The sequence below is a fragment of the Punica granatum genome, chromosome 1, assembly GCF_007655135.1.
Source record: "Punica granatum isolate Tunisia-2019 chromosome 1, ASM765513v2, whole genome shotgun sequence".
Taxonomy (NCBI): Eukaryota; Viridiplantae; Streptophyta; class Magnoliopsida; order Myrtales; family Lythraceae; genus Punica; species Punica granatum.
In genome coordinates this window covers 1,582,353-1,597,211 of record NC_045127.1, presented here as the reverse complement: position 1 = coordinate 1,597,211, position 14,859 = coordinate 1,582,353, and the positions used below count along the sequence as shown (strand labels likewise).

The following is a 14,859-nucleotide window of genomic DNA, read 5'->3' as shown; positions in this document are numbered from 1 at the left end:
TATTTTTTTGATCGAGTTATAATGAAAACTACTGAAATGTAGGAAAATGTAAATATAATTTAAATTTTCATTAAAAAATTTAAGCATATATAACATGCTTCATTGCATATTGATTAGTTTAGGTAAACAAAATCAACAAATATATATTATTAATGGATCATCAAAATCAATTGATAAAACTTTAATTTAAATTAAAAGTAATTGTTGTGCCCAAACTAAAAAAATGATTGAGTTGATCTACACATAAAATTCTATTTATAAAAAATTTCAAAAATAATATTAACAATGAATCATACCTCTTATACCATCATTTATTTTTGCTTTCTATCATGTGTACTCAATTACATGAAATAAAACATCGTTAGACGATAGTACTCAAAAACTAAGTTTTATATCTATAAAGATTTAAAATGGTATAAGTTTATCTAAACTGAGAATTGACATAATTTGTTATTGTAAAAGGTGAAAGACTCATTATCGTATCAGATCAGTTATATTACCAAACTCCTATGAAGAAGATTTAAACTTGTATCATGGAAGTATCAAGAAATACATATGCGTAGTTTTAACAAATAATACATATATATATATATATATATATATTATTATGAAAACAAAATACATTAGGTTCTATTAGTTATGGAAATATTCAATAAAGTATAATTTTTTAATATTTAAACTAAATAAATATTTTCAGTTTTTGATATTTTTTAAACTTCTTAATATAGAAGATTATTTATGAATTATTAATTAGTCTAAAATTTATGAATGACTTTTACATACTTTTTTCACGATATATAATTTAATAAAATTTTAATTCTTAATTTTACATAAGTATTTTCTAATGAAATATTTACATAACATATTTTGAATTTTTACAGTTTTCCTGATTATATAATAAGCATGTTTGAATTACCCAATTTTCTAATAAAATAATTTTTACTATGTTTTCAAAATTTTCAAATATGTATTTCGTATTATTTCATGCAATCCTCAAGCTTCATGCCTAGTATTCAATATGAGGTATGGAAATAACCAATTTAAAAAGAAATATATCATGAATCTCTAATTTTCCATGCTAATTTTTATACACTTATGTATTTAAAGTTTGAAAAATTGCATTATTAAAATGAAACATACGTATCATTGGACTTTTGAATAAATTATGCATCAAAACAAATGATAAGACAAAAATCCAATTATATTTTCATTGTATATAAAATGAGAGGGAAAGTACCATAAAATAAAAATAAGGTAATAAATCAAGTAATATACAAAGCCTTGGCATTTGGCAAAGAGCAAGAACAAATCAAGATAATTGGGATACAAAAGAGTGAAATTTGTTAAAAATGACCAAAAAAATCATATAATTCTAACTTTTTGAAAAAAAAAGTAGAAACAAGCTCAAAGCTAATGAATAATGAATAATTATAATTAATATTCTTTATGTGTAAAGCAGGTGTAACAGAGTTTTATCTTAATTTTTGTTTTGAGATCTCCATCACATGAAATATATATGTGAAAATATAGTAATTAAAATTTTTAAAATAACTCAATACATAAATACCATTAGAAAATACAATTACAAAATCTTACTTCACCAACCCAAATCTGCATTGGTAAAAAAATATCAATAAGAGCTTGCCCATTCAAATCAAGGGCCAGTTATTTTTCCTTCATTAAATCCCATGAAAACTTTATACATGTATTCTTTAAAAAAAGAAAAACAGAAATATCAACCATGTACAAAAATAAACATTGTCTCTCTTCACTCTTTTGTGGCCTTTCTCTTCAAGGAAAATTGACGTGTTTGTCTTTTCTCTCTCTCATTCCTCCTCTCTTTTCTACAAACTCCAAACAAACTCATAGTTCTTGACTAGGCTACAATTCTTTCTTTCTCTCTACCATCGGAGAGATTGAGAAGCAGGGGCTTGCGCTCACCAGTGGATAGAAAAACTAAAATAAAAGATAAAAAATTCAATTATTAAAACTGCGTTGTTAGGATACAAATTTGAGATGAACATGGTGAAAAATATATTCTTTGTTTACTTGTCTCGTCATTCACCTATATTCATTGGCAATTAGAAATTCAAGATCATATAAGCACGTGAAATAAGAATGATATTTGTTCGTCTACTTGAGATTAAATAAGGATTGAAATAGTTGAATAACCCAAGAAAAATAAAATAGTATCAAGAGTATGTAGAATTTGAAATTTCATAATTCAACAGATATTGCCTTTGGGCTTGTAGTTACAAACATTTCTTGGATCAGAGGACTCCATCAATCCAACAAATAAAGAAATTTAGCTTGTATTTGGTTTTCGAGTTGGATAATGATCAAACTTAACTTGATTTTATGTAATGATTGCAAGTATTGACAAATATATTAATGTGTGAGAATTTATATATGTATGTATGTATAGATGTAATGAAAAATTTATTATTAAAAATTGATTATAAAATGATTTAAAAGATGTGAGAGAATTTCTTATTAAATTAGAGAAAAATAAAAATATAATTATTATCTTGTTCAATTGAGGGAAAATCCAGTAGAGTTGAGTAATATTTTGATTCGAAAACCAAACGAAGCTACCTGTACTCCGAAAGCTATATTTGGATGGAGGAATTTACTACGGGAAAAATGAAATTTTGATCGTACAAATCTTGAACTAGTCTAGTAGATTTTAACTTAATTCTTAGTCAATTCTTTTTTTTAATATATATATATATATATATATAAGTATAAGAAATAAGGGTGAGTCTAGACCGTGAAGAAATGAGAGTAATTCTCCAGAGATCGTTATGTTTAAACCACATATTGGGTGATATGAGAGGGAACTGATTTTTTATTACATAAATAATACAAGACAATTTAGTCAAACTTGAATTAAAAATAAATTCCGGTCAATTTTACCCTATTTAATTTTGTTACGAAAATGATGTCAACAGACATATTTTTATATCTCAAGCTTCGCTAAGTCCCATCACCTAACTCATGTTTACTTACCTCGGAGGTACTTTACGTAAAAACGAATCCTTAATCACTTCTTAAGTGGATTATCGAATCTTTAGACAAAATAATTATCCCCGAGATAATCAACAAAACTTTTATCCTCAAAGTTTCCCATAATCATCAAACCATTACAATTTTGAATAATTATATTGTTAGTGACTCCTACCAAAACAAAAAATATTGTTAATGAATTTATTTATATGTATAATGTATTGAATATAAATAAGACTTTTTGGTCGACCAAATATTTGTGAAAGGGACCCTTTTTTTCTTTCTTTCTTTTCAGTGTTATACATATATCTCATTAATTTTCGTGCTTATCTTATTAAATTATAGAAAAAAATTCAAAGATATAATGCCATAATGGAAGTGAAAATAAATAAATAATGAAAAAGTGTGATTCTTATTTTACAAGGTGTTGAGCAAAAGTGACCAACCGCCACCTCATTATGTCACGTATTAGCTGGTGCCTGTTCTGATTAAGAGGTCAATGTAAGGTACGGGTGTCCTCCCAAATTCCTCCCCTTAGAATTAATTAAGGAAAGTTAATCCACGATTTATACAAAAGATAATGCTTACCTAATAATAATGGAAAATAGATTCTTTAGTAATTAAATAGAACTCACGATTGATTATCAATATCATATTTGTGGGCTTCCCGCTTCCCACCACATCGTCACGTCTAGATCGTCTATTGTTGGTGATAAATCGCAAAGCTTCCACATCTTGGTCCGGATCGAACCCCATTATGAGTGGACCGGAGAGATCGATTCCAAGAAGAATATTCCACTTTTTGCCTGGTAAAAAAAATCTCAAAAATGATTTTACTTTCTCCAGTAATTTGTTAACGATTCTAAAAGGGAAAAAAAAATCCAGTTGCCATATAATTTATGGTTCCGTGGATCTGCTCTGCATTAAGGGATGCAGCCATTTGGGGAAGGCTTTCCAAATTTGGAGCTCAATTATTGCGAGACTAACACCCAAAAGAGATCAACCCCCCCCCCCCCCCCCCCCCCCCCCCCCCCCCCCCCCAAAAAAAAAAAAAGAAGTCCATTAGCTTTTCTCTTTTTTTTTTTTAATGATGCCGATTATCAAAATCCGACAAATATGGAGTTTCTGAAAGGCACGGTTTGACGATTTTGCTTATTAGATGAGTTCAGAAGATATGTATATAAAAATAGATTTATCGGGACGAGCATATGAAGGTGGGCTCGGCAGAGACTCATAATTAATGCAAATTGCATGAGAGTGCTGCAAAGATATAAATGTTCGGATCGGTAGAGAAAAAGAAAGCTTCAGCATGCAACTAAACCTCCATTAATTGATAGGAGTGGGCGCGGGCTTCCTCAAGAACAACAACTCTCATCACCAAAGATATTGATGTAGTGATTCAAAACTTATTTTTAAGTGATTTGATAATTCTAAAATTTTAAATTTAAATTCCCTCTAAAGTATTTGTGTCAGAAACATTTGCTACAAATGCGCTCTTTTATTGAGTTTGGGGACACCAACTTCTGTATGAACTATACTGAATCTTTAATCGTGCTACGTAACGGGACCGATGGTTGTGCTAATTATTTAATTTGTCTGATATGTTCACAGTTGAACACAAGAATCCGAATATTGCTAAAGGGAGATGACAAGATTGTTATTACTTATTACTACTGCCCACCATGGGAAAAAGAAAAAAGAAAAAAGAAAAAAGCCATAAGTCCTCTCCTCCTCCCCTCCTCTATTGATCAAAATCGGCTAGCTCTCGTCCTCCCTTCTCGACGCCTCCTTAATTCCACGTGCACTTCTCCGTCTCAATTTGGCATTATCATCGCTCCATAAAGCGATCATCACATTCCGTCCCGATCTATTAGTTGCTTTAATTTGTTGTATCTTTTGAGGTCATGCTTAGCACGAGAAAATACAAAGAAATTATTATATAGGCTATAATGGTTCTATTTGATTATTTCATTTCATTTTCATTTTTGTAGCAGTATATATGCATGCATGGTGTAAAAGTAAAGGTCAAACACAACTCCGGCAAAAGTCACTTACATCATTATCGACATTGTGTTTTGACCGGAAGAGTGAGAGACTGATATTGATATATTCGGATTCCATCAATAAGTACCCTTGCACTTTAGCAGCAATAAGCTAGCCGATGAATGCTTTGATTTTTGAAAATTACGTCTGCCTAGTTATATCAACTCTTTACAACAAGACGATGACAATCAATGCCAATCTTCCAAGTAAACCGTCCATATAATCCAACTTAGATGTACTGGGGACGTGATATGGAAAGCTTGAACCATCACAAAATATCATGACATGACCTGCTTACTAACGGGTGTCCCCAATAAGAAGTTAGTATCGCAATAACTAGTAGTCTACAAGACGATCCGACGATATATTCAAATAGATAAGTCGACATTAGATATATAGCAGTAAGCATTTTAGATCGATCGGTTCATAGCAATTTCTTTCTATTATAGTTTATCGAGCTGCTTGGGAAAAAACCTATCGCATTCGCATCGAACCGAGAGGGACGAAACATATCAATGAATTGTTTGCTGAGCTCGAAGGGAATAAGGACAAGTAGATTAAAGAAATGGAGAGTCCCATTCCAATTTGTCCCTTTCAATTGTCACAGTTGATTGGGCATCCCATCTCTCCCTCTCCTCTCCATTAGCAAAGCCCCTCTTTTTTTTTTATAATTATTATATTATATTTATATCTCTGTTGTTATTACAAAATACGAAGGAACACATTTGGTCTCACTTTCTCTTTATAAAAATCGCCCAAACTGTTTACTCTTTTGATTAATTAGTAGATTAAGACTATAATGATGAATTTTATATAATAATTACTCATTAAACCTTCTGTTTCTAATAAGACTATTTCCTTTTTCTTAATGTGCCTTCGCTCTCGATTTATATTACATCGTTTAACCATTATTCTGTTCTTTTGGTAAATAATCCATTTTCAAGAGTAATTTTACAAAAACAAAAGAGTTATTTGAGTTTGATACCTTCTTTAATATTTCAATTTCTATGCTGAATTTCTGCGCGTAGGGTGAGTACGTGGCTTGGGCACAATGAATTTAATATCAAGGAAATAAAATAATTGTTTTTTTTTCTCTCTCAGCCTTGCGCCCACAACAGCCTCCCCAACCAATCACAACTCAACAACTTTGACCTCTCCCTTTCACTCTGCCCCTTTCCCAATTCTGCTCTTCGCTTACTTCTTCTCTCTCTCTATCTCTCTCTCTCTCTGTCCCTCGCTTGCGCCCCCCCCCCCCCCCCCCCCCCCCCCCCCCATTGATGAATTGAATGATAGATAGATCTCCACTCTCTCTCTCTCTCTCTCTCTCTCTAACAGTGGTATATTTGTATTGACAAGCTGTTTTCCAAGCTTTTGCTTTCAAGTCCCACAGAGGCAAAGCAAGAAAGCAACCCCCAGCAGCTTTTTCTTCTCTTCTTCAAAATCGAAAGACTTTTCACTAAATTCTCCTTCTCCTCTGCTAAGCCCTTCCTTCCCTTTCGCTCCTGCTTCTTGCTTTTTTTTTTTTTTTATGGATTTTCAGCTTTCCGAGGCTCCAAGTTCTCAATTTTACCCGACATTTCTGCTCCTCATCTGAAGAATTGATTTGGGTTTGTGTCGCTTTTGCTGTGTATGATTGGTCACAGTGGCTTTGGATTTGGTTGGGAAGTAGCCTAGGGTTTAAAAAATCAGTCAATTTTTGTCTAACGAAATCTCAGTTATAAGGGTCTTCCCTTCCTTCCTTCCTTCCTTCCTCTGCTTTTTTCTTCTGTCTGCCTTTTGGTTCTGGAATTTTCCTTGGGTTTTGGAAAGTTGGCCCTTTTCAAGATTCCCATAAAGCTTATGCTCACTACGAGTGAAAAAGGAAAGAGGGCTCCTTTAGATTCCACCCAGTTGGCCCTTTGATTTCAATCTCTGCCCCCTTCTTCCTCCTTAAAAACCCTCCAGATTTCCTTCGGTTCCCTTCCTTCTGCTGCTGTAGGTTAGCTCAGCTCATCAGTGGAGATGAACAGGGGAATGGAAGTCCTGTCACCAGCATCTTACATACAGAACTCCAACTGGCTCTTCCAAGAGAGCGAGGAGGCGAGGTGGACCCCGGAGGAGAACAAGCAGTTCGAGAAGGCCCTCGCCCTCTTCGATAAGGACACCCCCGATAAATGGTTCAGGGTGGCTGAAATGGTCCCCGGGAAGACGGTCGGGGATGTGATCAAGCACTACCGCGAATTGGAAGAGGACGTCAGTGACATTGAGGCGGGGCTGTTCCCGGTTACAGGGTATGGGAGCAGTTCCTTCACATTGGAGTGGGTTAGCGGCAGCGATCACGGGTTTGATGGGCTGAAGCAGTTGTATGGCCCCTGCGGTAAGAGGGGGACCTCTACTAGACCTTCTGATCAGGAGAGGAAGAAAGGGGTCCCTTGGACTGAAGAAGAGCACAGGTGTAATATTTTGTTGACTTGCTTACAGCTGTTTAGGAGAAAAAGCAATCTTTTACCTTTGCAGTTGTTGGTCCAGCTGACATATTATAGATGACGGAGTCTTTGGGTCACTCAGTCGATGCTCCGCTTGTTGAAGTTTATGATTAGCTCGAAAACGTCTCCTTTTGTGGCTCAGTCTGTCATAGACTGTAGGAGTGAGACTCTGTTTCATTGCCTCGCCACTCTGATATGTCGTTGTTCTATTGGTTTCTGTTTTCGTGAGTAGCCGTACTAGTGAAAACTCTTAACCCATTTCCATTGCACGAGTGAATTGAGCTGTACATTTTGGTTTGCTATGATGGGGTCTGTTTCGTATTTTGCTTGATCCTTGTGCTTCGGAGCATTTGTATGTATTGCTCTGACATTCTAATGTAGGAAATTCATATATGACGAGCTCTGAATGAACTGAACAGGCAGTTCTTGATGGGTCTGAAGAAGTATGGAAAAGGTGACTGGAGGAACATCTCCCGCTTTTTCGTGACCACTCGGACTCCAACCCAGGTGGCAAGTCATGCTCAGAAGTACTTCATCAGGCAGCTCACTGGGGGTAAGGACAAGAGGAGATCAAGCATCCACGACATCACCACCGGCCATCTCCCCGATAGCAACCCTTCTTCCCCAGCAACCTCCTCGCTGGATAATCCCCCTGCCACCGTGACCAAATCGCAGCCGCACGATCAGCATCAGAAGATGGGAGGAGGAATGGGGAAAGGGCCGTTTGGATGGAAACAGCCCACTGAAGTCACCAGCAGTGTCACGGAACCATTCCTCGGCGGATCACCTTATGGGTATAAGTTTCAGGAACAGAACCTTCTGGGAGGAGCGCTTCTGGGCTCTCAGTTCGGAGGTTGTAACCCAGTATTCCAGATGCACCAGTACTGAAATTGATGATCGATCATGGAGAATACTGCATGGATGGAGATTGATGTATGGGAAAATATTATTTTGGGTTGTACCCTTATTGATGTATCATCAGGTCCATATTATGTTATGTGAATATGTTATATGGGGGCTTGGATTAGTCCACAACTAGTGGAGTTCTTTTTGAGATTCTGAACTGTTGAATCTGATCTGGTGAGTGAGAGGGCCTATTTACTGGGTAAAAAAAGAAAAAAAGAAAAAAAAAAGAATTTGTGTCTCTCCGTGTTCTGGTTCTGTCTTAGTTTCCCACTCGAATTAGATCTATGGAAATGAAGCGGAATTCTGATAATCTTGAAACAGAACGAACAAAGTTTTAACAGAAACATGTTAGATATAGAAACAGAAGTTGAAGTCATATTCTTAGAACTCTGTGTACGTGAAAACTTGTTTCTGAAAACCATCTGGGGTGTTGCTCTTGCCAATGGATAAACAGTTTTCAGAGTCAATTCCCAGAGGCCCCTTAATTTTCTCGTGATCATGTAAAATGGGAGTCTGCCTGATGAATTACAATAACAGACTTCGCATGCATAGCCACCAGCAAGAGGAAATGGTTGCTGCGGTCTTCTTTTCACTCGAGAAGATGAAGAAGAAGATGACGACGACTGAATATTTTGTTGCAATAAAAATGAGGGGACAAAAATTCTTTTGCAACATAATAACGGGTCATTGGTGCCACAGATATGGTAGCATCTTTCAAAGATCCTTCGTGATGCTTTATATTCTCAAGCAATCATCATCTTTGTGGCCTTAGAAAAGGTACTCATCATTCCCGGATATCGTCCACAAATCAAACCAATGAAAGATATTACCGATTCGATTCAGATTATTTGCAGCTCATAATTTATTGAGGATCATTATTTTCTCATAAATCTAACTTATTGTTGATAAAGATGGCCTAGTGTAAGGTGCTACTCTCCCATTTAAGAAAATTTTCGGCCATCCTACCTGGCAATACCAATTAGAATACAATCAACTCATAAATAGAATGTTAATTACATGGGCAATTGCCGTAATTGTTACTAATAGCAAGAATTTTATTAAGTTTTTCTTCAGCACATCATTTTAAGATAGGACCATTTAAGAATTTTTTCACCCGTTTATCTGTAATCATGAAATTATGAATTCAACTCTCACGAGTACATGACTTTCAGTGAATCCCAACTGTTAATTCCTAATTCCCGTTTGGGCTGATCTCTCTCATGACTGAAACAAATGCCACTCAACCTTATTCCTTAGAATACGATTACTTTCTTTTAGGGGTTATGCTATGCTTCTAATATGGGGGATAATTTCTCCCACCAAATAGATTTTGGCTCTGACCAGTCTATAGAACAATGAATAATTGGACGAGAAAAAGGATGTAAAGCCCTTTTCTTTATTTTAGTCACTTTAGTTTTCCTTTTATATTTTCAATGAAGCACTTTTCATAGCTCAATTATGAATTTTTTCACCCCCGAATAGTATGCTGATTATAACCTATTCCTTTGATCTCTGTAATGTCAAACCTAGCAAGCCAGACTTAATTCTTTTTTTTTCTGCTCGATGCCAGACTTAATTCATGTTTTGATGGTCTTTGACAAATGGAATTAATTATAAGCCTAAGATAACCATAATACTAATGTTGTAATGTAAATATCTAGATGATCCGGAAAGAATATAAACATGTCCTGAAAATTCATATATTCAAGTATCGCATAATTTCATTTGACTTCTTAACCTGAATGACTCAAGTATAAAATGTGAAACTTTTGAAACTTCATTGGGAGAAAGCTTGCTCTCAGTAACCTATTCCCAATATATACAACTAATTTATTACTAAATCGATTGAATATCTCAAATCCGATAGAGATTTCATGTTGAGATGCTGAAACATTTTCGTGTTAGACCGAATTCGATCAGTGAGAATATCGTAGGCTAGCTCTCGTGTGAGAGAGGCTTATAGCCTAGGTGAAGAGCCGTAGAGGTAGTGCCCACCACCTTGGATGTTGCACGAATTTAGTTTTATTTTATTTTTTAATTTCTTATTTCTGTTCCTTTTTTTTTTTTCCCCTGGTCCCATGCCCACTTACATTGCCACACCTAAACCCCATGAGGCCAACATGAGCAATTTGAGAACAAAGGTTTCTTCCCCCACCAAATTTTTTATTCCCATGAATGCCAAAAACAAAAAAAAAACCTAACCCACACAAACATTTTTCTTTTTTCTCTATGGAAATTTAATAATGGAGGCAGCTTTTTTTCCTCTCCCAACTTGCATAGGGAAAGCACTCGCTGGCCTACTTTATTCCAAAACCTCCCCTCAACTCTCCAATCATAGATTCCCTTGATTACACACACACACACACACACATATAGGCATAACGTCGTCGATTCATCATTTCGACTGGATGGCTGACTTGTCACGCTTATGTAGTAGTATGTATCCTTAGTTTTTCACCTTTGCGGTTCGCTCAGCTGATCAGCTACCAATATATTTGTCTTCAGACTACATTACATATAAGTCCTGGGAGGATCGAAGTTCAAGGAAAATATATAAACGGAACGAGATGAACTAGCAAATTGTACTTATGCATAATAATATATAGACATAAAGGGAAAGGCAATGTCTGAAAAATATTAACAAAAAGTGTAATGACTCTTTAAACGGGGGAAAGGAAAAAGAAGAAGAAAGGGAAGTAATATATAATTAACGGTAAAGAAAAGGTCGGTAATGGGTGGGACAGGTCAGGCGTCGGCCCCCTCAAAACACAAACATACATATACGAATTATCAAAAGATTTAATCAATCTTATGTGGCATGCGCTCTTTTAGTTTTATTTTTTTTTATCTTTTTTACATGTCTTTATTTACTTAATTGCATATTTGTTAATATATATAGAGATGATATATATGCATGTATACATATAAATGTGTGTGTTATATATGTTGCTTTTATGTTGTTTTTGTTTTTTAGTTATAATAATTTAGTAGAAAAGAAGAGGCTTGCCGGAAAATACCAAACAAAAACCACAAACAGGGGTTGCGTCGTCTTGTATGATGTGAGTGCTGGTGCTATTCCATGTCATGCGCTCCCCCCCACCTTTTTCCATCTAATCACATAATATTTCTACAACATGTATTTTTTTTTTTCTTGGTTCTTTTTCTGGAGGTTTCTGCATATAATAGTATGAAGCAAGGATGATGTATGGATACAGATGCTCTGTGACATGATACCCCATACTTACATTACGTGCATGGCTTTCGCCAGAATGGACCGAGGGAGATGAGGGAAACAGTCATATTTCCTATATTCTCGACGCTAAAAAAAAATTTACACATTAGTGTTCATAATTTTTTTTATGAAATTTATTACATTCGTCCCCCTAATTCGGAGAAACTATCGTCTCATTTGCTTCCTCGAAAATCTCACTCCCCCACATACACACCCTAAATTCAAATCCCGGGTCTAGTCACTTTTTTTTGCAGAAAAGGTTCTGGTCATGATATAGCTGGGGCCCGTTTCTTTCTGTCCAGCCCATCCCCAACCAAAGAGGCTTCTTATCTCTTTAGTCCAGTCTTCTTCTTCGAAAGTCCCGAAATAATCCACCATCATGTATCTCATCGTATTTAATATATCAGAATTTCAAGATTATACACTGCTAATTGCAGTGAATGAAGAGAAGAAATCGATAACAATCGTAACGTCCCTTTCCCCTCCCGTTGAACACCGGAATAAGTTTATAGTTCTTCAAGGTCAGGGATCTTGGATCCGTTTAATTCACTTTTCAGTCCGTTAGTTTATTCGCATAGGCCCAAACGAACTACTCTCCAGATTAGGTTATTGGGCCTTGGCAAATTTTTCTGCTTAACGAGGCATCCGGCCGCTTTTAGTGACCTGACATATGAGGTGGTGATTCTCAAGAGAATGCGTAACGCAGTGGTCGGTGGAAACTGATCGAGTTTAAATTTCATTGAGAAAATTTCAAGACTCAGGTGGTTTTTGATAATCAAATTCATTCTCAGCTCTTGATTTGTTTGGACTTGTTTAGTAATGTAAAAATTGGTTCAATGTTTAAAGTTGAGTGCCTAAATTTAAAGCACATATTAGACTAAATGCTTAATTGCTTATGTAAACATTGTTTGGCGGATTTCAAAGGGTTGGGAAATCATGGTAACCCATACTTTACGAGAGGGCATTGATTGTGCGGATTGACTTGCAACGAGGGCCTCGTCTTTTCAATTGGGAGTTCACTTCCTCAATTCGGTTCCTAATGGTCTAGGCTATCTTTCGTTAAGGGATCTTATTGGGGTTTGCATACCTTGCTATTGTATGCTTTAATTTTTTTGTTTGGGCTTTCGGCCCCTTCATCTACAAAAAAGAAAAAAAAAATGTTTGGCGGAGCAAATTCTGAAAACTTTAGGGCTTGTTTGGTTTGTGGATACAATTTTAAAATCACAATTTTAATCTAATTCTACCAACAACAAAACAAAATAACTCATACAAAGTCAAAGAGTGGGCCCCATTTATACCACTTTTTTTCATAACAAAACAAAATAATTCATACAAACTCAAACGGTGGACCCCATTTATATCACTCTTTTTCAAAATCAAAATCTGATTTTAAAATCCTACTATGAAACCAAACGCAGCATTAAATTCTTGAAAATCATGTTTACTAGATAGTCCTATATATTTTAATTATTTGCAACGGCACCCTGTATTTGTTCTAATTTACAAATAGGTCCATTTTCTTGAACGATTAGCAGAAAGAGAAGGTAGGCGATTGTGAGGAGATAGGCGGTGGTGGCTCGTCAGCCTGCAACGGTATTAGCTAGGTGACGAACCACCATGGTAGCACTGCCAATAGCCTCCTGTGATCTTTTTGTTGTTTGATTTAGTTTCAATTTTTTTAATTTTCATAAATTATAATAAAAATATAATACAAAAATATCGGGGGTCAAGAGTTAGAAACGTAACGCATTGGGTCAAATATAAATATAGAAGGGGTCTTAACTTTTTCAAAGAATTACCAAACAGCTTTTTTTTTCCATAGAATTATCAAACAATTTTTACCAAATATTTTAAGTATTTATTTTTCGAAACACTCAAAATTTCCAGCACTTATTTTTCAATGCAGTCAAACACCGCCTTAGTTTATAGTGTTTCCGACGAACAAGTTAGCTTAATATCTAATCAACTATCAGAACGACATACTTCTTTTGGGATAAGCAAACGACATAATTTCCAAGTATAAAATTGAAAGCGAACGTTTATAATTTATATAGGTGCGTATGGACATTGGCGGGGTCCCCATTTTAAAAAGAAAAAAATGAATAACGTGTGGTGGGATCCTGCAACAATGCGTACAGAACTTCATCGTTTAATTTTGGGAAGAAAAGTGTAATGTTTGTCGGTAATAACAAATGCAGTGTATGGTGTGTTGATGGTTAACTTTCTGATATTTTTCGGCATCGACCAGTCCTCATTTGATTTGTGCAGCGCCGGCCATATATAATGAGTCGCGTGCAAATTATCATTAAACACTTACTTCTTTCCTTAATCAAAATTAGGGTAAAATTGGATCCGACTCGAATTAAATTAATCGGGACCAATGAGATTCTAAATACCAAATTACACAATAAAAAAGGGCAAAAGACATAAAAGATATGGATTTGCGAGGAAACATCGAACGGGAAATATCTCAATAATTGCACAAAAGTATCGAAGGCGGCATCCTGAAAAGGAGGGGTAAAAGAAGGATAGCCGTGGGATTGCATGCACAGTCGGCCGACTATTTGGAAGATCCCTCGTTTTGTTTGGGATCAGATCGATCTCTCTTAGCTTCCTTCAAATTTTGAATAGCAAAAGTCTAGGATCTTTGAATCAACCTTCGAATCCCAACGGTTCAAGCCTTTCTCACCTGACTAGTCTTTTTTGCCCACTCATTGCGTGGGCCTGGTGAGGAAAAAAAAAAAGAATAAAAATGATAAAATTTAAGTTCATTAAAATAGGTAAGAAAAAAAGATATGTGATAAAAATAAAAAAATTATTTGACTTAAGATTTGTGTATATATTTCAATGCATGATTATGAATGGACGTTTTACCAAAAGTTGGGGAATTACCAAAACCAACCTATATAACTTGAATTACATTATATATAGATGCCAAAAATTGGATAATTGATCTATTATTCTCGCGCATAAATCCATTGTCTTTGTTGAGTTTGCGGGAAACCCATGAATATAATAAAAATAACGTATTTTCTTTTTGGTTAGAATCTCCTATTTTGGCATGCTTATATGATGAGTAAACTATGCCATTTAATTTAATTTGTGCGGTTCTTGTCTCATTGAAGAACCTTGAATCTATATATAATATATAATTGTCGGGAAGATTATGATTGCATGTCATTTGTCCAAAAACTCCAAATGAGAGTT

At 35.2% G+C, this 14,859-nt stretch overlaps 1 protein-coding gene across 1 annotated transcript; it reads left to right on the top strand.

Moving 5' to 3' along the window:
* Positions 1–6,362: 6,362 nt before the first annotated feature.
* Positions 6,363–8,658, top strand: LOC116188452 (transcription factor DIVARICATA-like). Its single transcript, XM_031517828.1, has 2 exons — positions 6,363–7,481; positions 7,934–8,658. The coding sequence occupies exons 1-2, from the start codon at positions 7,051–7,053 to the stop codon at positions 8,400–8,402; spliced, it is 900 nt and encodes a 299-aa protein (XP_031373688.1). The 5' UTR covers positions 6,363–7,050; the 3' UTR covers positions 8,403–8,658.
* The last annotated feature ends 6,201 nt before the right edge of the window (positions 8,659–14,859 follow it).